The sequence below is a fragment of the Apaloderma vittatum genome, unplaced genomic scaffold (genome assembly GCF_000703405.1).
Source record: "Apaloderma vittatum isolate BGI_N311 unplaced genomic scaffold, ASM70340v1 scaffold311, whole genome shotgun sequence".
Taxonomy (NCBI): domain Eukaryota; kingdom Metazoa; phylum Chordata; class Aves; order Trogoniformes; family Trogonidae; genus Apaloderma; species Apaloderma vittatum.
Window position 1 is genome coordinate 11,427 of NW_009700567.1, and position 26,290 is coordinate 37,716.

Genomic DNA, 26,290 nt, shown 5'->3' on the forward strand with positions numbered 1-26,290 from the left:
TTCGGAGCCGGCTGGCATTGGCTCTATCAAACTCGGGAAGCTTCTAGCAGCTTCTTGCAGAAGCCACCTCTAAAGCCCTCCGGCCACTGAAATCCGGCCAGGAAAACCCAATACAACCCTGAAGTGTGAGGAGGGGTGATGCATTGCCTGCCTGATATGAGAGTGGGAAAGGAGCGAATTACGATGTGCAATGACACTTGGTTTCATAACAAACTTAAATTTGCTGCTTCTATATCAGGCTTGCACAAGAGATTGTGCTCCTGCAAGCTTTTAATTCTTTTTTTTAAATTAGACCATTTAATCTAATAAAATACATAATCTCTGCCTATAAAACTTGTCTTGTTTATGTTCCTATGTCTATTTAGCTAAAGTAATGTTGTGTCTTTTGATACAAATATTCATTGGATACAACAGGTCACCCTCCCTCCCTATTCTGCCCTGGTGAGGCTGCATCTGGAGTTCTGTGTCCAGTTCTGGGCTCCCTGGGTTCAAGACGGACAGGGAACTGCTGTAGAGGGTACAGCAAAAGGCTACAAAGACATTAGGGGGCTAGAACATCTCTCTTACGAGGAAAGGCTGAAGGACTTGGGGCTTCTTAGTCGAGAAGACTGAGGAGGGATCTTATCAGTGGGTGTCAGGAGGACAGGGCCAGTCCTTTTTTCAGTGGTGCCCAGTGACAGGACAAGAGGCAACTGCCTCTTGTAATGATCCATCTAAACATGAGGAGGAACAGGCTGCCCAGAGAGGTGGTGGAGACTCCATCTCTGGTGACATTCAAAACCTGCCTGGAGGCTACTCTGTGCAACCTGCCCCAGGTGAACCTGCTCTTGGCAGGAGGATTGGACTAGGTGATCTCCAGAGGTCCCTTCCAATCTCCACCATTCTGTGATTCTGTGATTTTACAGCATGAGGAGGTAATAGGTTCTTGTGACAAAGTCCATGGAAGGAAGTAAAAAATTCTTATTTGTAAAAATAAGTAAAAAATTCTTATGTGACACTCCAGGTTTTATTATGGAGTTTTTGGAGAACGTATATTCCTCTGCTACACTGCAGTTTTCCTGCAGTCCTGTTTAAGAAGCATAAAAATATTTCAGTGTTAGTTTTCTGATGTCCAAACTGGAAACTCTTTAGTTTATTTCTGTTTTCCACGTTGGTTTTGGTAGCAGTTGTTTTGTGATGTATAGCTTTGTCTCTTTTCCTTTTTGGTGTTCCGGGAGGTATGTGTACACCTTTCAGAGAAGTGGGAAGTGCTTTATCTTTAAGAGAAATAAGTTATGACATATAATGCTCTTGTTGATCTATCGTGGAGTTGTCCTCAGGTATTCTTTCCTTGCAGAGCTTTTTTTCAGAGCTCACAGTTAAAGAAATGAGCAGCTGAAGTTCTGATAATCCCAAGCTAAATCTAAATCATGCTCACAAGTCTAAATATAAAACTAATAGCAAGATGCGATCAGAGTTTGCATATGTCAGCTTCATTTGCAAAATCAAATTCTTACAGGAAGTAGAAAACTAGAAAATCATCCTCAAGAGGATTCAGATGACTCCAAAATTTGAATATTTTTGTCTTTTTTCCTTTGATCCTCTTTAAGGATTAATATAGTGCGTCAGGACAGTGCCTCCTACACAGGAAAATTAAAAGGAAGAATATAATGTTAAAAGGTCTTATATCACAGCAGAATGAAAAAATGTTTGTAGCAAGAGGAGATTATAAAGTGAATTTAAAGGAAATACAGTTGCTTTTTCATAACTTGGTTCCTTACAGCATCAGGCAGGAATTGTCCTCATTTTCTCCGAGGTATGGAATTGGCCTGTAATTAGTGAGCAGGAAGGAAACACAGCAATATTGTCCTGTGTGCTGTTGTATGACCTCACCCAATGGATAACGGTGGCTTTGCCAACCTATGCGAGGGGCTGCGGGGAGCCCCGGTGCCCACAGCGTGGCCACTGCCCTCCTGCTCGGTGGCCATTTTGTGTGCAGGCCCCCTGCGCAACGTGGCGGTGGCTGCAGGGTGACACCAGTGTTTATAGAAGATATTCACACAGCAGCCATGCTGAGGAGGTTCTCTTCATCTTGCTAATGCCCCTGCTGAGAAGTCTCCTTCCAAAAGCCACCATGTCTTTCCTGAAATACCTTCAGGTCCATTATCTGAGCAGTACCTCTAGGTGTTCACCATTAAAGGGCATCTGTGAAAAACTCCTTGACTGGTACAGCTGGAGCAATGGCTGGGAGTATCTGTAAGAGCCCGTAAAACTGAAAAGACCATAGAATCATAGAATCGTAGAATCACAGAATCGTAGAATCATAGAATGTTAGGGGTTGGAAGGGACCTCTAGAGATCATCTAGTCCAACCCCCCCTGCCAGAGCAGGATCCCCTAGGGCAGCCACACAGGAACGTGTCCAGGTGGGTTTTGAAAGTCTCCAGAGAAGGAGACTCCACAACCTCTCTGGGCAGCCTGTGCCAGTGCTCTGTCACTCTCACAGGAAAGAAATTTCTCCTTATGTTGAGATGGAACTTCCTATGTTCTAACTTAAACTCATTATTCCTTGTTCTATTACTGGGCACCACTGAGAAGAGATTGTCTCCTTCCCCTTGACACCCACCCCTCAGATATTTCTATACGTTAATAAGGTCCCCTCTCAGCCGTCTCCTTTCAAGGCTGAACAGCCCCAGTTCTCTCAGTCTCTCTTCACAGGAGAGATGTTCAAGTCCCTTGATCATCCTCGTAGCTCTTCCTTGGACTCTGTCCAGTAGGTCTCTGTCTCTCCTGAATTGAGGAGCCAAAAAAAAAAAAAAGATGGCTTCTTCAAAGGACAAGTACCTCGTAAATGCGTCCCAGAAGCATAAATTTTTTTACCACCGTTGGCCTGCCTAACCACGCCACCACTGTGACTTTTCTTCCAGGTGCCATGCCCAATGCTGTGAAACACAATGCAGGCATTTCTGTCTTGAAATGGAAAATATCACAAGAATGGTTTTGGTAAAGATCCAGGCACAATTTGTAATAGGATTAGGTATCAGCAGCAGGGCTGGGAGTTGGGTTAACACTTCTCATGCTGCAGGGCTTTTCCCTGTTGCCTTTCTCAGCATGTGCCCGAGCTATTTGCTTGTTTCAATGCAGAGTTTGAGCTCCATGTTCTTTTTTTCTGTTTTCAAATTAATTCCGTCTAGGAGGACTTGAGTACGAAAATAATGTATTTTAGGCTTGAATCCAAAACTACCTTAAAATAAGTGTTAGCAGGACCATTCAAACTGCTTAAACATATATTTAATTTGGATCCTCAGAGTCCCAAGTCTTTAAGTTCTTGTGCTCTTTCAAGTGCTGCTGGTCCTACCCAGCACTATCATTGTGCCTGGAGTAAGAATGCTTATATTCTAGCAAAAAAAACTTAAAAAAGCAATTCTAGTAGTGTAATACAGATGCTGTCAGGTTTAAACATGGTTTTAACAAGTCACTCTTCTGCATAGAAAAGTTGATTAGAAGATGAACAAGCTTTTTCACTGGAGTTTTGGAAGGGATTTGCAGCTCTCTTTCTGTTATTGCCTCAATTAATCCTTGTTAACTTTGTGAGCTGGGGTAAATATGTGACAACTAGTACTAACATGACATGACATCATCATTTTTAAGACTGAAATCTCTTCAGAGCAAAGAATTCATCCATTTTTGTGTCTTCTAGATAAACAAACAGCTTGACAACAGCGACATAACACAAATTAATTATTCAAAATCTAAACATTTTTCAATTTCTGCGTTACTGTGCTCTTTAAAAAAATTCACCACTGTCATCTGCCTTTGGTGCAGCCAACTATAAAGAAAAATGAAAATGCAAAGTTATCCTTCCTCAAAACAGGGGCATAGTTCAGGCCATCTATTTTGTTCCACAAAGGCTGTTTTTAAATCCCTGAGAACAAAGATATTTCCTATGAGTCAAGGCAAATTCCTCCTTCAAATGTGAATATCGCCATCAATCTCTTGGCCAGAAGAAAATACTTACTCTCTTTTCCTTCCTCTCCGGCTCCTAGAAAATTGCATCAAATCTACCATTTTCTGTTGATTTACTTTTAGGAAGCGAAGTTACTAACTGAAGGTCAGAATCTTGTTTGTGACTTTGCAATTTTTACACGATCCTCGTAATTCAGAAAATTGTAACTGACTGTGAGTAGAAAAGTGTACGGCACTGCTGGTACATTTTGGTATGGAGTGAGAATCTCTGGGTCCCTCTAGGCTGTGGACCATTTCCCTGGGGAATGAGTAAGCTTTACATCTCGTATTTGTAGCATCAAAACTCATCACCACAAAAGCTTGCCATAACAAGAGAGAACATTTTTCTGGAGAGGGGCACACACGCGCCTGTGTATTTGTTCTGTGGCACTTTAGAAGAGGGAGGAACGATCTACCAGCAATTTGACTGTAGGGGCTGTTGTGGGGCCGCGCTGTCTGCTTGCGTGGTCCGGGGCTGCTGACCCACTTCTCGGCTGCCCTGGGATGCTTTGCTGTGCCAGGAGTCTGTGCTCCTTTGTTTCCTTTGCTCATTGTCAGCTTGAAAATACGGATAGGAAAAGGTTCATGTTTCTTTGTCCAAGAGGCAGAAATAAGCAACGTCTGAAAAAAGAAGTATTTATTCCTTTTTGATTTGTTTCAAATGGTTATCCACTCTAAAAATCTGTGTTCAGATGGTGATCTGGACCTCCATGCTGCTTGGATAAGCTATCTCCTTGATTTTACAGAGCATATAAATGCTAGTAATTGCTCACAGTCAGAAAAGGGTTCTGTCTTACAGTGATTCATTTTATTACTTATGTTAATGTGCCGGTGGGATAGAAGATAGCTTTGTGGGCACTAAGTAACAAGACTTAAGTAATGACTTGAGTTTCCCTTGGAGACTGTCAACACACACAATTCTCTCCAACCTTTCTTTCACATGATTTCAAAATAATTTAAAATTGTTATGAATATTTATTAATTGAACTGTTTATGGGTTGGGCTGGCTGATGTTCAGTTCTTCACACATATGTGTACCTTGCCCAGGGTTATTTCCACACAGTCCTTCCTCCCTTCTTGTTCAGGGAAAACAAGAAGGGAATTAACCAACCATGAAATCACTTTGGAATTTTGGATGTTTTACACACTCTTCTCACCTCCCTCCTCATTCATCAGTGGGTTTACTTTCTCTTTTCTTCACAATCATGAAAATTATTCTCCTTTTTTGTTCTTGTCCTCTTTTTCCTGCTGTGTTTCTTCTGGCTTGCTTTTTTCAACAGTGGCTTGTGGCTTCGGTGATGCCCACTGCCAACTCCAAAAATGCAGTCTTTGCCTATGTCTTCACTCATGCCTGCAGGAGCCCTCGGTGACACTGAACTACTCGCAAGGACAGTGGGGAGAGCGAGAAGAAGACCTGAGGGGCCCATTGTCATGGGCACTTGGCCAACGGTGGTGGCTCCTTTCCCTGTGCGGGATAACTGGCTGCTGGCTGCTCTCACTCCCACTCTTCAGGCACCGTGAGGCAGGGACCTTGATGAAGCATCCCTTTTGTTAGCACACACTTGATTTTTTTGTCTTGGATGCCTTTCTCTTTTTGGGCAGCTCAGTCAGTTTCATTGGCTTGCCCATCCTTGTGGCATCTTTTGAGGAGCTACGGGGTGAGGAGGCTCATGGACATAACACTGGCTAAAGGGAAAAACCACAAACCCTGAAGGTCTGCAGATCAGTGTGCAGGGTTGTAGGTAAGCATGGCCAAGCTGCAGCTCTAGGATGCAGAGAAAAATTTGCACAGCTGTGTTTTCAGTTGCCCGCTCCAGTGTCGCAGACGAATAGTAGTAACATTAATGCATCAGTTCGCTGTCATACTCACTGCCATAATATTGTAATATTTATCACTGAGTCTTTCAAAAATTCCCCCCCTTTCAGATCTTTGTAAAATACAGTGGTGAGTCTGCTAGACTAGGTGAAAAAGACCTATGTACTTCCTCTTTGAAATCAGTTCTTCTTTACAGTCTGAGAAGATCATATGGGAAACTCTGCAAAGCAAATCAGAAGTGAAGACATTCATTTTGGGGAAAAAAACAAGTGCTAAAAAGTTTGCGAAACCTTATGAAAATCTGCAAAGTGAAAGAGTTTGGATGTCTGTGGTGGAGGGGAAATGGGAAAGCTCCAATGCATTAGTCTGAAGAAGAGTGTAAGATATGAAAGCAGGAAAGATCTTGCAGGGGAACTTCCGCAGTTTTAGCTCTGCGTCATTGGACTTTGTATAATAAATCACCCTGCACAGACAGGGAAAGCACCATATCCAGTCACTTCAGCAAAGGAAAAGCCTGAATCACGTGGGCAACTCAACGCAGATAGAGGAAGTGACAGAAACAAAATAATCTGTAAAACTACTGTAGGTTCTATGTGTTTAAGTTTTCCCTATATTTATAAGAAGTCAACCAAAGTAGTTATTCCAAGTAGTTGTCGCTTTTTTTCAGAAGGGGTTAATGGTTTTCCAGAGTTTCTGGATGAGACAAAGACAGGATCTGGTTCTTTCCCATGCTTATCCGTATGCAATTAAGAAAGGAAATACTTCAGAGGTTTCGTTTTGGTCAAATTGCTGCTAGAAAATTTGGGAAAGAACTGATATTCCCTGCCAATCTGAAATTTGCAGATGGATCTTGTGGCAGTTAGCCACACTCAGACATAATAACCATCATAGGACTTCTCCCTTGGGACTTGGAGATAAGCAGTGTGCTGATCCAGGATACTGATTGCTTAAATGGATTGAGAAATTTAACCACAAGATGGAATCTGGCTCTGTTAGGTGCGGCAGTAGTGAAGTGCTGCATTTGACCTACCATGGTGGCTAGAAATCTTCAGCACCAAAAAACCCCAAACCATTTGTTTTACATTAAACTACAGGCTCAGTTTTGAAACACAGCTCATATGTAAGTGCAACCTGGCTGGTGCAATGGCTTGTGTTTTCTATGGTAGTTTGAAGGAACTCACTGCAGAACTTGGGGCTGGGTCCTGGGAAGGGAAAGGCTGCGGCATTTACACTTTATAATCAATTTGTGGTTGAAATCGACTGTTTCATATCTGAAGGAGCCAGATGTGTGAAATATGGCATACTTGAAATGAATGCACTTGCAGAAGAAATGGAGATTAAAGGCCAGCTTGCTGTACCTACCAAAGTAAGTACAGCCTTCAAAGGTACAATATGCAAGAGGAATTTGGATAATCTTGGACCTTTCTGGGACCAAGGAAAATAATGCAGTTATGGGATTCAACATTGGGTCTTGTCTTTCTAGAATAGGGTCTTGTAGACTTTCCTTCCCTGTTTGACTTTTTATTGTCTTTCCAGGTAAATTCAAGTAGATTAGAAGAGCCCTTGTAGCCCCTCCATTCCCTATGTGTGCACACAGACACCGACACACACAGCGCCGTCCCAAACCGTCAACATCACATCAAGTGTGACTCATTTTCTTCAAAACATTTCTTGGGACACATGTGGTTTTAATAATCTGAATAGAAGAACCTAAATCTGATTCACTCTCAGAAATACCGTCTTTGCAGTAAGGAAAAAGACCCATCTGATCTTTGGGAAGAGAGCAAGTGCCCAAATCCCACACAACCAAGAAACGTTCCTCCCGTCCGAGCTGGGCGATGGCTGGAGGCTGTGGCAGCCCCAAGGGTGGCTGGTCGGTGTTAGGGCAGATTTCATCATTTCCTGCAGTCAAGAGATTTTGGCTCAGTCTCTGCGGGCGGGCGGTGTACACAGCAGGCTGCTGCTCCTGGCTCTGCTCCTCAGCAGGAAGTACCTGCACCCAGTGCTGGCCTCTGGTAACTCTTCGACGGCTCCTTGTGACAGCTCGGTTTCCTGTGGCTGCTGTTCCTAGGAACTTTCTCTCTCTTGTCCTCCGGCAAAATCCATCCCTCACATGCCATTTTCATCTGGAGCCCGCTGCAGAGCAGCGGTTTAACAGCTGATGTGTGTGTGTCATATCTCCCCTTCCTCCACTCCCAATTGTGCCAAAAAAGCAATGCAAATATTTCAGCCATGCCGATTTTCAGACCTGTTTGCTGAAGGTCTCTCTTCTGGTTGCTGCCCTTTGCAGATAGACATGGAGCAAAACTCTGTTGGTGCTTTCTGTGGCTGCTCTCCACGTTTCCACAAAGCTGTGGCTCTCCCTAGACCTTTCCGACCCCTCTGTCCCCATGTGTTGCCTGGTCTAGTTGAGAGGCGTCCCTGCCCATGACGGGACTAGATGATCTCTAAGGTCCCTTCCAGACCAGGCCATTCTATGATTTTTTTCTCCTCAGCTGTTGCACTGGGGCAAGCTGCCCGTGTCCTGGCCACAGTGGAAGCTCCTGCCCTTTAAGGTTTTATTTATCGTCCAAGTCCTTGGTGGGGGTTTGAGCGGGGCCTCCAAGTGACATTGCCACAGGCAGGGTGAGGTGTTTCGGGGGGTGCAGCTCCCAGCCAACACCACATCTAATGACAGCTAAATGTCTGTCTGTCTGTTCTGTGTAGTGTCCTAGGCTCCAGCCTCGAGATATGCTTTACCAGTGCATTAAATAATTTTACTTGAGGGAGCAGGAAGGAGCAATATTGGCTGTTCATGAACTGGTGTTTATTTTAACAAAAAGCAGATGCATGGTCGACCGTGTTAGCCCCAGCCCAGCAACCCCTGAGCATTGGGGAATACCTGTGGCACCTCACTTGGCTCCACTTAATTTTGCTGCAATCATCTGGACTGTTTGGAGATGATCTAAAAAAGATTTTTAAAGATCACAAAAATTCTAGTTATAGAAGCTACACTTCCTTTTCAAGACCCATAGTGAATTCTATGTTATTGTTAGTACCTTCAACATGCATTAACTACTAGCTTAACGTTTTGCAACTGAAAAACCTTTTGATCCACCCTTTTAACAGATGTAAATAATAATGACAATAAAAAATAGCACTTACTTAGAATTTAAATAACATATTCAAATATGATTGATGATGCCACTTGTTAGTGGAACTACCTGACTGTTTTCTTACTGGAATACATTTTTGCTCTTTTAAACATTACCTAGCTTCGGATGTTTCTTCTGACATTTTCCATTACAAGGGGACTGGTGCAGGATGGTGTTTTTGTGCATCTGTGTGGAAAAACAATTGGCTGAAATGATTTAGCCCATCTGAGAATAAAATCAGGGAAAAGAGCATGTTTTCCTGCAGTAAGATAATGAATCATTTTTCCTGGCAAAAGTTGCCCCTCCCGTTCTTTACAGCAGTGCTTTGCTCTCAGCCAAAGGCTGAGGTGCTTGAACTGTGTGCAAAAGTATGCTTCTCCAGGCCACCAAAGGAGTCCATGTGGGACTGCTGGAGAGGTGGCCACAGAACAGGAAAATAAGGCTTGTAGTTAGACTGGAGATCATGAGGAGACCAGGAGGAGCAGACTAGGGGCTAACTCGTGACATTTCAGCTCCTTATGGCTCTGAAATTTGGGCATATACTGGCCGCTCTTTGCTCTGTTTCTCCCAAAAAGGAGAAGCACGGACTGAAGGGGAACTGTGCTGCCCTACAAAGAGGTACCATGAACTGAGCCATGGGGTGGTCCTCAGGGCATGACCCGATGCGATCCAGCTGCTGCACGAACCCTGGAGGGTGAGGTACCTGGTCATGGGACAGTGCAGATTTGGCAAGGCCAGGCTGGAAGAAAGGCAAATTTCAGGGGAAGCAGAAGAAAGTAAAGATACCACCTCTCATCTGCACAGGACCCCAGAGATTCCCGAATGTCAGCACTGTGGATAAGTGACAGTTTATCCCTCTTCTGGAGAGCAAAGAGGTTCAAACCACAGGATTTTAGACACCGTGATACAGCACAATTTGTTTCGTTTTTATTACACCATCTTATAAGTCACACAGGGTGAGCCAGCTCTTGGGAGGAACCAGAAGCGTGCAGAAAAGACTACTTAGCATTGTTTGAATTGATGGAAAATCCTGACTGCAGGGAGGTGGGCTTAGTTTTTCCACTAGTCAAGAGGCGTTCTAGGGAAAATGCTTCTCTAGTGGTACGAAATTCGTGTACAATGGTAGGCAAGTCACAAGAACAAGCAGACATTTCCAGACACGATTGCTCTTCCCAAGTGGCTGACTTGATGCTTAGGGTTCTCAAAACCCATTTTGGATGGATATAAGCAAATGCCACAACGCAAAATACGCAAGCGCAGGGCATGAAACTAGAGTCAAGGGCACGGCTGCTTCACAGCACTGCCTCTCCACACTTCAGGTCCCCAGAGATATTGACTGATTAACACCTTCTTCCAGGCCTGCAACACTGTGAAAATGAATAATCATTTGTGTTTCACAAAGACGACATTAAAATGAGAATTAGAGAGAAATGGGGACATTCATCCCACATCAGGATGGGCTTTGAGCAAGTACATAAACAATATGAACATGCAGAAAACATGACCCAAAGTAACATAATGAATAGCTTACTCAGTGAGGGTTCCAGCAAAAAATACCATGTGATCATGTAATTAAAGCAAACTTAATTGAGGTATTTCCTAATTTCAGGGTACTTGAAATATTTAAAATATTTTTTTGTTATACACAAAACACACCGGGTTACACTTCCAGTGTCTCTCACACCCACTTCCTAATATTTGGAAAAGACAAAGTTTCGTATGACTCAATACAGATCTCTGCAGAACAAAGACCTGATACGCTACACTTCATTTGTGTCCAATTGCTGCAATACAAGTGAAACAGATGCACTGGTTTTGAAAATTTTTACAGCAGCAGCTACTCTTCTCCTGGAGATTGTTCCAGAATCGCACAGGATTTTGGCAAGATTCGCTCATTTATTACACTTACGTAAGATCTAACACATTGAGTTTAGTCTCCAGATATGCCTGCACCGCAATGAAATGACACAATACAGGCTCCTCATAGGATTTAATCTCTCATTTTCTTTAATGCCCAGACAGGTTCTGTTTACTCTGGTAGTGTCAAAAATTGTGGACGTAGCTGTATGCTATTTTTTATTCCCCCCTGTCCCCCTTCCTGAGAAGTCCTCATAAGTAAATTAAACATGCATGAGATTAAAGATATAATTCTAATATTGTCTTTAAAGAAAATCCTTCACTTGCCTCGCCCCCCAAAAATCACCACAACATTGTTTAGGATTATCTATTTATTTATTTATTTCAGTTAAAACAAACATACAATGTTTCATTGAAACTGTGTTGCACTCCCTGCCAACAACTGTAGTTAGACTGTTGGCCTCTAACGATACAGTGGGTATTTACATATGTACACGGATGTACCGTAGGATGCCTGAATTTGGTAACCTAACGTCTATGTTAAGATCGTAAAAGTTGTTAAGTTGCTGCATTCAGGGAATCGTAACATCCATGGTAAATTTTAGAGGAAAAGTATACATGAACCTGAATAATGCTTTTTATGGACCCAAGTGATTCCTGTGTTTATTGCAACATATACATTTGTAATAAATACAATCCTAGCGGTTTTTTTACACACCTTAGGCGTAACACAGTTCTTCCATTTTTGCAAGCATTACATTTTGTTGTAAAAGACTCTTTCCTTTGACGGTTGTTATACAGATGTATAGCATGAACAACTCCTTGAAATGATGTAACGGTCAGTAATGAGAGAGGAATATATACATAAATCCCAGATTCCAAACCCACATTATATACACTATACTTACAGTATATACACACATACAATTTATGTACATAGACTATCATAAATATTGAAAAATAGGTTTAGTTTTAATGGATTAATGTTTTATAAATAACATGTTACATTTATGACTGAAATATGGAAGACAGTTATATCTAACTGATGTGACAAAACAGTGGTTTAATACTGAAGCTGCTCTTTCAGGTGGTTTGTAACGTAGGTAACTTTAAGCAGACAGGTTTGGAAAAAAATGATAATTAAATAAATCACATGTTGGATATCAACCCAGCCAAGTGGAACTCAACTGTTGCAGGTGAAGAGTCAGTCATCAAATAATAGAACACATAATGTAAAATCTGGAAATTGCTACATTCAGAGAATTAAGTGACGTGTATGATGCAATATGAGGCGTCAAGGTAAAAGTTTTCCTCCTCTCTGGCTGCCGAGAAGGACTGTGTAGTAACTTCTCATTTACACCTCCCTTCCCCTTCCAGGACTACTTTTTAAATGCTGGCAAGGGAAGAGCTTCATCCATTATGTGCTACAAATTGCTTAAAGGTAGACAACGTTTTAAATCTCTTCCACCTTTCTACGTCTGTGGAGGAAGAAAAGCTGCCAAAGTACTGAGGAGGCACACGCTCAGCACTTCTGTGGGGATCAGGTAACGTGGGACACTTCGCCCTGGATGTACAGTACCTGAGGCAGAGAAGTACCTAAGGAGCGTTCATCAGTGCTGACTCCAGGATCGTTAATTGCCAGTTGAGTACCACCGAACTAATAACACAAACAGCACAAGAGGAATCTAACTTCTCATTACAGTTTTACGCTAAGGACTTAGTGACCAGTACTTACAGTCATGCAGAAGTATCAATACAAAGTATCTGCAAAATTTTTTTCATAGATTTTTAAATGGCTGGGCAGAGATTGGTGTTATCTGTCAGACAGTTACTATCAGTTAGATTTGTTCCTGATTAATTCTACAGAAGCAGAAGAAGTGTCAGGCACTGTTTATAATCAATGCATTACAGGCCCTTACTTGTTCCCTCTGACACGAGTGCGTGGAACTTTGCAAATCAGATTTTTAAAGCATCATGTCAGATGAAGACAGCTGACCACACTGCCATGATTATTTCGATAATAATCTCTATTTAGGCTTTTGTACCCGATATTGTTGTGTTTGAGAACCTCCTACAAGCCAAGTACGCTGTTACACAAGAGTTATTTCTCTTCACCCTGGGACAAGAATGAGAGTAAACATGCACTAGAAACAAAACAGCTAATCACAACCATACAGCACCTGTTTCATCAGCTAGCTAGCTAGGGCTCATAAGAAACTTACCTATTTCTGAAGCAAACAAGTATGAGATGACTATCCAGCCTATGAGGTTATCTTTAATACTACTATATAGGATAAATTGGAAGAGGAATCCCAGTTGTGTATGTGAAGAGAGTTTGTACCAAGCATGAAATACTGGTGCAGTTATTTTGTGAATTTGACTCAGAAACAGAATAGTCAAGTAATTCAAAAATCCAATAACGGATGAGTAATTCAAGAAATACTGTACAGTTTTTGAATATTATACAACTAGTAAACTACATAAGGACCTTCTTCTTTTTTCTTTTTCTTACAGAGCGTTCCAAGACAGAATGGACAGAAAAAACCACCCCAAACATTGCTACAACTGACAATGGACCTTATTAATAAAGAGAACTCCAGGAGGGAGTTTTATATTAATGGCACTAGATGCTCCAATGCCATTCAGTTTATATCCATGACAGGAAAAAACATACATAAAAAAAAGAAAGTAAAAAACCCCAAACCCTGTTTTACTCAATTGCACTATTGAGTACCTCAAGAAGGGAACTGTAAATGCCATCTTTACAATTACTAGACGAACTATGTTTTTCTCAAACCTACCCATTCAACAGGGTGGGGATTTGTAAAGCTTGAAAATTCGGGTTTCCACACCATTTCTGGGAGCTAACGTAACTGTAGCTACTTAAGTAAGTTGACATGATTTTCAGGATTACTTTCACTCTATTTGGAACTAAGTGATTTTCATGGGACAAACTTACAATTGGAGAATATTTGACTTGAATTGGTTAATTTTCTGTTTTGGTCATTAGAAGTATTCTTTTAAAATAAAATTTCTTCTAATTTTGCCTCTACAGAAAGGCAAACTAGATTTAATTTAGGACACTGATTAAATATTTTTATGAGCTCTTCTATGTTATTCTCTCATTCTTTTTAGAAAAAAAGTTTCTTAAAGTCAAAATAGTGCTTTTGAGGTCGGTAAGAATTTTTGGTACAAAAAATAATAGTGTTTCTCTCTCTCTCTCTCTCTCTCTCATTGGTTAGTTAAACACTTTGCTGTAAATTAAAGAGTTATTTCTCACATCAAATGGTTCCATTAGGCACATTCAAGTAAAATAACAAAATATCCAAGTAACAATGACGAAAGCCAAACATGGCTTTATAAAAGTCTACAGAGAGTTCTGTCCATTCTCTGGAATGGAATAAAGTCGTCACTTCCTTCAGCCAGACACTCACGTGGGTTTGATGTCAATATCCACTTCCATCATGCAGAACAGTTTCTTAAAGACAGAGTTCGGGTATTCTACAATCAGAAGAACCATCAACAAAGACTCTGCGTTTGAAAGGAAGCTGAATAGCTCATTTTCATTCTCAGTAGGTATCTGAGTGAATTCTGGCATTTGAAGTGGAGTATTAAGAGACTTAAATCAGGAGTTAATGGCCATCAGATGCAACATTCTGGGTCCAGTCTAGAATAATCAGTGTCATACACCCAGTCATCACAAGTATACCACTTAGGAAGAACAACGCAGCCTGAAAAAAAAGAAAACATAAAAGAAGTATTTCAGATTCTGCTACTACCTCCCCGAAGGCATGCCTGTTTATGGCACAAATGCCATTGCTCAAGGAGGACAAAGCCAAAGAGACAGAGGTCACAGTAAACAATAAGGAGCTAGGTATCTTCTTCATACTTGGGGTCCTTTTTCTAATAAAATAAAAGTACCTTTGTTTTCAGCATAGCAGAACTCACCCTCAAGTGAGGGAAGTTAATGTAGCTGCTGATACCAGTTAGGCTGTGACACTGCACTGACTCGATTATGACTCAGTATATACTGTCTGAGATTTGATTCCACATCACTATGCCCAAGACCAGTAGTAAGAGCACCAACCAAGATCAGGTAGGACAACCCAAACAAATAGGTAGGAGTCAGCTTTTATGGAGTAAATTGAATAAACAAGTCTTCAGGGAAAATTCAAGGTGAAAATCAAGACTTTTTTAAACATAGCTCTTATGAGGAATCTGTTGAAATCTGGTTCTTATCAGCAAGAACTGGGGCTGGGAGGTGAAGGAAGTCACTGAAGTGAACTGAGCCTTGCAATGGCGGATCTCCTCAGTTCTGAGGACCCATGCAACTCCCACGTGTGAGCTAAAATAGCATTAAATGCCAATTCACTGAACACCAGGACTCCAAAATTCTTACATCATGAAGCAACTCAAGTTCTTGCTGTGAATTAGTGAGGAAGGGTAACATGCATATTTGTCTATGCGTACCCCAATCTTTTGCACTGACTTCATTGGTTCCTTCTTCACTAATTTGATGTAGAAGGCAGAAGGAAGTATAAAGATCAGCATGGCAGCTGCAGATGCACCTGTATTGAAAAAAACCATAGAAACAGATATTCAGTAACAGGTAAATATAATTTAATTAGATCAGAACTGCATTTTCTGAGATTTGAAAGACTACTTGAACTGATGTGAAAATGCTTACCAATGAATCCAAAGATGTCTCGAATAGTAGGGACAAAGATAACAAGTAAGTTGGTAAATGCCAGAAGAGCGACTGTAATGGAACAGTGACGCCACCATTTAAACTCCTTCCCTGCCCACAACAGCTGAGTAATGGAACTGCGGATCTTTCGAAGTAGTGTGGGGAGAGGGGAAATAAAAAGAAAAAAAGACATTTAATCTTCACTGCAGAAGACATATACTGTCAACTGAATCAGACCTTCCTTCTGAAAGAATTTTAGTATCATTTTCCCAGACATTTCAGATTTTAATAAAAGTTGAAAGCTATGAAAGTTGGGAGTTTGTTCCTTAAATATTTATTTTCTACACTATTGCTTCTTTTCAGTGATTTAGATTTTCAAAGCACAGCCAGTAATGGAGAAAAAACAAGGAAAAACATCTGTCTTGAACAAATATAAATCCCAGGGATCTTTGTAACATCTAAGGATGCTACTCAGCAATATACACCTAAATGGAGAGAATTTATGTTCACATTGACTTTTGTAATCTGATAATACAAAAGTGCAAGTACTTTTATAAAGTGGCAATCTGTTCCATCTCCCCAGTCAAATCACACTAGGGAAACAATATAAGTGAAAGTACTTGTATCAACTTCTTTGCAAATGTTGTCCATTTATTTATTTGATATATTTAATTTACTTGAATTAATAGTATAGATATATTTCATCAAGTTTATTAGAATAAATTTCCTTTTCCAGTTATGAGAAAAATCCTATAAATTAATAAATGGAAAGTGCCAAACCTGCTGCAGCAGGACAGGTGATAAAATAAAAAAATGGTAGTAAGAGTTAAAAAAATAATACTTACTGGGAAAATAACTACAGGTACAGTAAGGGTTACAGCCATAAGCACAGCGAGACGCACAATAAGAAGAAGAACATCAGGACCCAGATAAGCAGAGTAGGTATGAAGCAGCTCTGGTTCGACTTTTCCTGTAAAGAGAAGAGTCTTTTAATTAGAGATAGTTGACATACTTCTCAGCCAACCACTTCTGCTCCAAATCCTAAGCAAATTTTACAGTTACAACAATATGAATTGAAAGCCTCAACAGCTCCTGTAAGTGCATCTCCATTTTACACGTGGATAACCTGGAGACGCTGAATCTGTTTTAATCCAATTTTAATCCTGTGCCTCAGGCGTAATTCCACTACTGATCTCCTACTGGGTGTGCACTTACAGAAGTATTAAACCTCTCCCAAGAAACAGTGTATATTTAGAACCCATATTAAGTGCTTGCTTGTTCTAACTTAAAAATAATATTGTGGTTTTGTAGGACATGATTCATATAAAAGAAAGCAGAGACAGCAATATTCACCATAAAATGTCAGGTATCCGAAGAGAGCAGCCAATAAATACATGAGGAACATGGCAAAAAAAGATACATAGGACACATTCATCATTCTTTTACGGCTTCGGCTATAAGAAAGAGCAAAAGAAACATTAGCAATGAGAACAAACTGTTTTCTACTACTTTTGTTTGTTCAGTGCAATTAAAGACATATATTTAACATTTACCTTTTCAGTTCTTCATAAATAGGAAGAATTGCAGGATGGCAGACAAAAGAAAATGTTAGGATTGGCACAGCATAGGCAGTCTGAAAAGCAAAAGTATCTTTCTTAAGTATTTCCACACACATTAGAAAACTTAGTTTTAAGAAATTCATAAGCAGTTTTTTGAGTTTTGACTTGGGCATCAGTTTACTTTTTGGTATTCTTTACAACTGAAACCTCAGCAAAAATTAAATCAAGTTCCTATTTTCTTAAACCCAGACCCAGAAGTACCAAATGCTCTCGAATTTCACTGATGTCTATGCTGAGCTGAATATATTTGCCTTCAGAATTATGTTCCGCATTACAGCTCAATCTTGGTAACAGCTGTCACACACACTTCTTGCCCACCTGTGGAGACTCACTGCTGTAACTGGGTGTCCAGCACAACATCCTGGTCTCCAAGGTGGAAAAACACAGATTTCATGGATGGACCACTCAGTGGATAAGGAACTGGCTGGAAGATCACACTCGAAGAGTTGCAGTCAATGGCTCAGTGTCCAAGTGCAGACGAGTGACAAGTGGTGTCCCTCAGGGATCAGTACTGGGACCAGTACTATTTAGTATCTTTTTCGGCAACGTGGACAGTGACATTGAGTGCACCCTCAGCAAGTTTGCCAACGACACCAAGCCGTGTGGTGCGGTCAACACGCTGGAGGGAAGTGATGTCATCCAGAGGGACCTTGAGAGGCTCGAGAGGCAGGCCTATGCTGAGAGGCAGGCCTATGCTGACCTCACGAAGTTCAACAAGGCCAAGTGCAAAGTCCTGCACCTGAGCTGGGGCGATCCCAAGCACAGGCTGGGCAACGAGTTGATTGAGAGCAGCCCTAGGGAGAAGGATTTGGGCGTGTTGGTGGATGGTAAGATCAACATGAGCCAACAGCGTGCGCTTGAGGCCCAGAAGTGTTCAAGGCCAGGTTGGATGGAGCCTTGAGCAACCTGGCCCAGTGGGAGGTACCTCTGCCCATGGCAAGGGGGTTAGAACTAATCTGATTTTTAGTCAGTTACCTGTGAATTGAAGATGAAGTATTTTGGCTTGCAGACATCATCAGTTGTTATGTTTTCATCTACCAAAGGTGTCAGTGTTGCATTTATTAATGTCATGTTCACAATGTCACTGTCCGTAAGACAAGGAATTTGAAACATCTTCCAAATTACCTAGAAACATAGCCACGTATTTATTGTTAGTTTATCTAATGCAATACGTGAAATTGTTCAGAAACTGGGTTTAATTTCACTTTGAAATGCAGTTTTACAAGCACTGGAAGTATTCAAGATTATACTTACAACAATCAGGAAGAAGACCATGCAAAGTAAGGAAAAGCCACTGGTATAGCCCAAATACCCTGATTTCGAGAAAGATAAAAAAGAAGTCTAAGATCCAATAAATAGAAACACCATTCAAGTCATAACATTATGACAAAATGCATTCTGTCAGTGACCTCTTTAGATTGCCATTTTCTTAGCATTACATAGAACAAGTTAATTATTCACCGACTTTCCACTAATCTCAACACAGATCTGAAAGTTCTCAGAGACGTATTAGGGTCGTGCAGATACAGTGAGTCTGTAATATTAAACTTTGTAACTTACAAAAGAAAAAAACCACCATAACAAAGGCCCCACACCAACAACTATGTGAATCGTTTATTAGATATTAAGAACGATTATAGGATTAATTCTAATAGAATGCACTATGAGATAACTTAGCCTTTCCCTTCTGTTTTTATTGACTCACTTTATTTGTAGAAAGCACTAACTCGATAAAGTAATTCATACTGAGATCCCCTGTTATTAAGGTTCCACTATGGGAACAAATAGTGTGTTAACTTATTTACTCATGTGCATATCACTGAATTATAGCCATTTCAGATAAAGCAGCTGCTATGAACCTTCTGCTACTGCTTGGGATCTATAATGAAAAAGGTGACTTCTATTTACATCGCGAAGAATTTAAGCGCCCAAGGCTAGTATCCTTATTCCTTTGAGACTCTTACAGCATATAACAATATCATACCATTTCATTACTGACCAAAGTAAGTCATCAAGCCAGTCAAACTCTGTGACAGAAACACAAACTTGTTCTAAATCTACCCTATCTATTACTCTTTCATTTTCCATAAACATTTCTGTAACTTAAGAGACTTGTCTTGATCTTTTAAGCAGACTGACAGCAATTACCTGAATACTGATTAGTCCCAAGAGACAAGTTTGGAGACAGCTGCAAATTTACAAGACTCAAACATCCTCTCTACCTGTTTTCCCACAGTATTTTCAATGCATTTTTATTTCAATTGTGCTCTACTGCTTACCTAAATTTTTCAGTAAGGACAGAGGAAGAATGAGGACAACAGACACCAGCAGCACTAAATAGTCACCATTGAGGTACCATTCTCTGTAGAAAAAAAGGTAGTATTTGTAAGCAACTGAAGTATTTAAAAATTGCAACATTTGCAGTTTAGTTTTCATTTTTATCTTCTACAACACATGGCTTCTTAAAAAAAACCCCTAGTACCTGATGTCACAAATGACTAGCATTCAACTTACTATAAGGACCTAAAGCCCTACACCACCTTCTCATCTCACCCCAAACCTGCATTGTGCCTTTCCTTTAGTGTCCTTTTCTAAAATTAATATGCATCTGGAAGTCAGAAGACAGGAAAGTAATGACTCGTCAGAAAAAAATATCAACTAGGATCAATCATGAAAAAACCCCAGTAATTTGCATAAACATTGGTTCCCAACTCTCCAGATGTATTAGAATATTGCAGGGCCCCAGCAGGGTGGTGATGCACCTTCAACAGCAATAAAATTCTGTTGAGTGCCCTGCAGGAGTTAGAAGAAAAACAGGTGAGGGCTGGAGTTAGGGCAGTAGCTCAAGCCCACTGGGTGAGAAAACTCCAACAACACTGGGAGTCTCTTGGAGGCACATTTACTTGCTTTCAGTAGGGAAACTATGATAACCTCACCACTTGTTCCATAAGACGCAGCAGCTATTTTTTGGCAAAACACTTCGGAGTGTTACAAGATTAACACCTTCCTTTCAAATGCAGAAAAACAAAGATATATCTATGTAAATATAATGTAAGTTCACTGAACTAACAGAAAAACTAACCTTGAGTATTTAATTGTGGCACGGTAACTGTTCTCTTCATCTGTCCTACAGGACCATCCTGCATGCTTTAAGCAATTAAAGTAACACTAAGCATTTATTCCCAAATATTAATACTTCATATCCTCTTATGGTATCATCCTAACAGTATTCATTTTAAAATGGACTGTGTATTATTTAGGTGAACAAAAAAACCCTCATGACCTGATTGGAAATCTTGCATTCAAATTCAACTGCTGAATCACAAGCCTATACACGTTGTTGAAATATGGAATAATTTTTTTAAGAGACTTGCTCTGGATTTATGTAGTAAATGCAAAAAAAAACTTGATCATCTCTTTCCCCAGAGATTCCTTGCATTTGTTAGTCGTACAAATGCACGCTGCTGTTGTGCATGCCCCACGTAGAGGGCATCAGTACTTTCAGACCAAGGACTTAAAAGTTTTTCTGTGCTGAAGAGTAAAGAATGGGATTGCACAGCTTAAAAATACAGCTGATTATTTTAAAAGTTTCTAAATGAATTTTAATAACGGAGCTAGTATTTGTAATACTGTCTCAGAATTCCAGAGTATCTTCTACAGTAAGCATTATTTTGGGACATTTGAACAGGTTAAGTGCTTACATTTTAGGCACCAGGTTGCCAGAGTGGAATCCATGCCAATGGTAGCCACCCAGACTCCCCTAAGCAACGCATGGAGAGAGTCACGTTAAATGGGGTTCATAATTGCCAGAGCATCGAGAAAAGATTTACTTTAAATCAGTGTACAGCTACCTAGTACCAGCAAACAAGAAAACACTTCAGATACAAATCTCCGCTTCTCAATCTTGTCTGCATATTTGCAGAGCAGCTGTATCCAGTGAGATTCACAGCCTTTAGCTTTCCCTCCTGAACTGTAATCAGTTTTGAATTACTCTCTGAAGATGGGACAGTTAAAATTACTTGCCTCCAAGGGCCCTTGTAAACACTGGCTACTCCAGTGGAAAATAAGGACTTGAATTCAGCCAAAGGAGGTAAATGAACCTTCCCAGCAAAGACTTTGTAGACATTACACCACTAAGTAAATGGGGTGGGTGCATTCCTCAAGTATGCTAAAAAAAAAGGAAAAAAAAAAAAAGAAAAGATGGCTAGCGCTGTTGTCATGACAATTATTTATCAGCAAGCTGTATGAACACCATCAAATGGCTTGAACCCCTCGGGGAACACAGGCAGAAAAATGCCTACCTTCTGAACTCAGGCTTAGGTGTAAGTTGGAGTCTTGAGCTGCTCAGCCCTCTCAAGACTGGGACACTTCAGGACAAGGCACAGAAGTACAACTCTGAAGAGTGAGATTTATAGCACTTAACTCTATCCATCTGAAGTTAGGCATCTTGTTTTAGATAGCTGTTTTCACACACCCTCTCAATATAGAGCGATATGGTAAAATTGTTCTTCGGAGATGCCCAAAACAGGCGTCTAAGCCAGGTACACTGAACTGACTGCTACAGAGGATCACCTTTCTCCACTGATTAAAGAGAGACAAGACTAACAATAAACTCAAAATCGTAGCTTCCAGATGGTACAGTTAGATAAAATGAACCCTACTCAAGCTACCCACTTTTAATGCCCACAGGAAAGCCACTAGGGAGTCAAGATGTCTCCAGGGCTAAATGGCAATGCATCTCCCATTTTTGTTTTGGGCATATAAACTCTCGTTTTAGTTCAATCTTTAGTCCCCACATCTTTTTGAGAACTGTTCCCTTAAGACACTCATTACAAAACTGCACCTTAGTCTTATATTTAATAACTTCCCACAGTATTAATACTAGAAAACCAAATTAATCAGTCCAGACCAGTTGAATGCAGCAAGAAAAAAACACCCCACGCACAAACAAATTAAAAAAAGCCCCAAACACCAGAAACCCAGTAATAACCACATTTACCTTTCCTTACTGAGAGTATGTACTGGCTGGTACATACATTAACACTTACCTGATGTTCTTTAGAGAACAGTTTTCTGTAATATGATGCAATACCTGTATTTTTCTACCCTTTTCCCAGGACAGGCTGGATCTAAATGAAGTGGAGCGCTCAGGGGAAGGGCAAACTTACTGTATCTCTGTCTGAGTAAGAAGCTACCCTATGGTGTACCGAATGTGGTCTTCATATAAATATATATACAGTCTCCATATTTGTTTCTCCTAATAGTTTCTCTGATGAGGAGTTCTAACACCTACCCTGTGGTCTCTTCGATGTTCATAAATGTCTTGATGACCAATGGTAACTCATATTTCACTATGAAGAGGTAGCTTGACATAGCTGTAGGTGAATAACATCATAGATCATTACAAATATAGAATACGCCACAAGATGCAAGAATCACATAACATGTTTCATAACTTCACTTGAACACAAGCAGTTAATGAACACATGTTGTGTGAAAAAAAAGGTCTCCAAGCATAAGTAGGGAACAATTACTATTGACAGTACAGACAGTTTAAGATCTTGTCCTCACCTCCAATGTTCTGCATTGTAATTGATCCAGAAGCAGCAAGTTTTCCAGCCATACCGAATGCTTTCATTCCCAGCTGTTCATACAACAAAGATCCTAAAAGAAAACAAAACCATCCATTGGAAGGGTATGTTTCACAAAGATATCACATGAAACAAATACAGTATGTTTGCAAAATAGTAATTTGTCATACCTCCTTCATTGGCAGTCTTCAAGAGGAGATGCACTGAATACAAAGAAAATATTGAGACAAACAGCAGGAGTATCCTGAGGGAGGAAAACATACAGGGAAACATACTTATTATAACCTTATTAACTAAAAGTGGATCAAACATAAAAATTAATCATATTAAAATATTATCTGGGAAAAACTTGTCGATTCTAAGGCCAGCTAAAAGCATTCTGAAAACCCAATTAGTGCCTAGTTTAGAAAGGATTTTATACTAAAATGCATTTCAGAGGCATATGGAGGAGTTCTAGCATAGGATTAAAGGCGGTTTATATGCAGTCTAAACAGGAATAAACACTGAAAAGCGTCAGAACTTCTCATTGGCTACATTGATATAAATATAACTTCACAAAGTATCACTGTGAATGGTTTTGTATCACTTTAAGAAACTGTATTTGTCTTGTCTTCCTATCCTCTTTCAACAGGTATTTCAATCATCTATTGAACATCAAGTTGTGACTAACTGTAGATGAAGTGAAGATTATATCTTGGTCTTAAATCAGCTCTTTAGCTTAAACCTGTGTTGTCTTTTTAAGGTAAAGATGAAATTGCAAATATCTTAAAAGAACTGACTGAAAACTGAGATGTATTGAGAGCTGTGTCTTCAAATGGATATACATGTTGTAATTTAAAAAAAACAACACAAAACAACTTTCTTTGCTTAGAAGTTACTCTTCATGTGAGCTTGCATATGAATTGCAAGTGGCTTGTTTATCTTCCCCATGGATCTATACCTAATCTATATCTGATTCCCAGAAGCCCATTTGCAACATCTAAAATTTAGATCTCTCAACGCATCTCTTCCACAACAAATGCACTTCCTGGAGTGGCACACTAGGGGGGACTTCTCAACCGCTGAAGAACACAGTGGAAAATTACAATATATTCAGAAAGAACCCTGGCCCTTCGTATACCCATACAAGCATTCTGCTTTATAGGAAACCTCAGAATCAGCACATCTGCTCAAAACCGGCAAGCTCCTTTTAGAGTTCTTGCAGTATTCTTTACATTTCCTTTTGTGCCATTTTTAATGTAGGAGAAATTAGTCAACATAGAACAAAGAACTGGAAACAAGAACATCTGAAAAAATCTTCACAGACTGCACAAGGAATCCAGGAAACTTGTGTTACTGTGCCAATTCAACACCAACACATGCACACAAATAAATCTCTGTATTTCTGACAGGTAGAGATTAACAACGATTTAACTCAGTCATCAACTAAAAACAGCCCAGCAACATGTGCAAGGTTTACATTTCGTTAAAACAGTAAACGCATCTCGAAGGTCACTCAGTTTCTGGCTTCCAGATCATATAATTCATTTATTTAGCGCTGACATAAGTGACAAGTCACAGCACTGACACGAGTGACTCTACACAGTCTTCGAGGCATTTACTGCCTTAATCAACTGCATCTGGATCTGAATCTGTAACCTAGTTCTTAAAGGATGTCTGTAATGCCACTGGTGTAATCATAAATCCTCAGTACCATCAGCGATGGACTGCTTTCCTGACTTGGAACTACACAAACTACACCAAGCTCGGAAAGGTAAGGAGCTAGTTTATCTTCGAATAAGTACTAACACAAATTGATCTGAATGCACCCAAAATTGACAGTTGTGAACATTTTTTCCTCATAAATATCTCCTCTGAGATGTTCTAACATGGATTATGCTAATTACATGTGCTGTAGAACATCTTTAGAGCATGAAAATGATATGCAAAGAGATGAAGTATCTATCTCTTCTGAATTCATGCTGCTAAGTTTTTCATTCAGTTTACCATCATCTAAGTAAGGGAAAGTCTTAGCAAAAACCAAAAACATCACCACATATTTAAAATACAATTCCCTAAAGCAAAACTTTACACGCTGGTAGTTTCCTCAGGGAACTCGACCACCACCCTTATATACTGCAAAATACCTGGAAATAAAACCAACCTACAACTTTCTGGGAATCTGGCAACAGAGTAAGGCAAATTTTGATCTAAACGTTACTCTTCGCTTGATCTTGAACATTCTGCACATTCACCTATTTCCAGGTAAAGTTCCTTTAAATATATCCATGGATTCCCTTTCACACTCAGTTATTGACATTACATGTTGCAGGAGCTGAATTGCCTTCAATATATGGAAAATGTACTTGCCCAAGGCATTGACAAGCACTGTACATAATTATTTCCTCATGCCACTTCCAGTTACATTACTACAGTCTTGTTTTATATCTGAAAGCTTTTGCCAACAGATATGCCAATAAAGATAGGTTGGTTATTCCACAGCCCTCCCTTGCAGGGAGACAGAAATTTTTCCAGGTGTAGCTGAAACCAGTTCCCTGGATTGAGTAAAAGCATCTGCTCTACAGGCAGAGCTACGACAGTCGAGGAAAAGATCATGTCCCTGATTGGCAGGACCGGGCTACAATGGCCAGACTTGCAAGAGATACATAGTATAATCCTCTTCTGCTTACATTCTTCTTCTTTCTACAGCTTGATCCTGTACTTTTTGTGCAGTTATGCCTTCCACAGATTGAAAAGTTTCTGTTGTCATTAATTTCAGCCAATGAACTCTGAAAGAAGCAGCTAATACAGACTTTGGCCTGTTAAGCAGCACCTCTCTTTTCCACTTGGATAATGAAATATTCAAGGGAAGTCTATCAGTTACTCACAGAGAAACTACAGCTAAGTAATGGAAAATTCACTGTAAAATGTTTTGTGGGTTGCAGAACTTGCAACGAATTTGTTTAACTTCTGCAAGTCCTTCTGAATGTATCACAGTCTCTCAAGTCACCAATCCTAAAATGTAATTCTGCACCTACGGCAATGACTGGGTGGTTTGTAAAGATCATGTTCTCACATAAAGTATTTTTCCATTATTAATTACACAGCAGTAAGATTTTTTTTTGTTACAAACCAAAAGATACTTACACAAAAAGAGCAATTCCAGTGTTAGCCATGGCATAAGAAAGACCAAGGATGCCACTACCCACAATAGCATTGCTCAGATTAAATACTGACATTCCAAAGGAAGTAGTACCCGGATGCTGAGAAAAGGGAGATATGTAATAATTAATAGAAAGTTATAACTTATGAATTAAAACAAGACATAAACTTGGCAAGAACACTGTTTTGTGGGGTTTATTTTTTGAAACGTCACCACTGCGTACTTACATACTGAGTTTCGTATTTCTTCTTCCCAAGATTGGAGTCGAGTAGGAAATTTTGGTTTTCCGGATCGATGTCCGCATAGTGGCTGTAAAAAACATTGCACCATGAAGCAGCCACCCGGGGCGGCTGGCACAGCTCGCTTCCCGCCCGGCGTCTCCAACCCGCCTCAGAGGGGAAACGGAAAAAAACCGACGGAGCGACCCCCAGAAAAAGCAAGGACACCCCTCCCCCCACCCTG

The 26,290-nt window shown here is 40.2% G+C and overlaps 1 protein-coding gene across 1 annotated transcript; it reads right to left on the reverse strand.

Moving 5' to 3' along the window:
• Positions 1-14,075: 14,075 nt before the first annotated feature.
• Positions 14,076-26,137, reverse strand: SLC38A2 (solute carrier family 38, member 2; the record flags this gene model as incomplete). The annotated part of the gene is made up of 14 exons (XM_009878779.1): positions 14,076-14,520; positions 15,260-15,357; positions 15,477-15,621; positions 16,322-16,446; positions 16,830-16,930; positions 17,030-17,109; positions 18,071-18,220; positions 18,350-18,408; positions 19,375-19,457; positions 22,389-22,470; positions 22,667-22,759; positions 22,857-22,930; positions 25,813-25,928; positions 26,056-26,137. Coding segments are annotated over 14 exons (1,387 nt in total), but the record flags the coding sequence as incomplete, so codon positions are not given.
• Between the last annotated feature and the right edge of the window lie 153 nt (positions 26,138-26,290).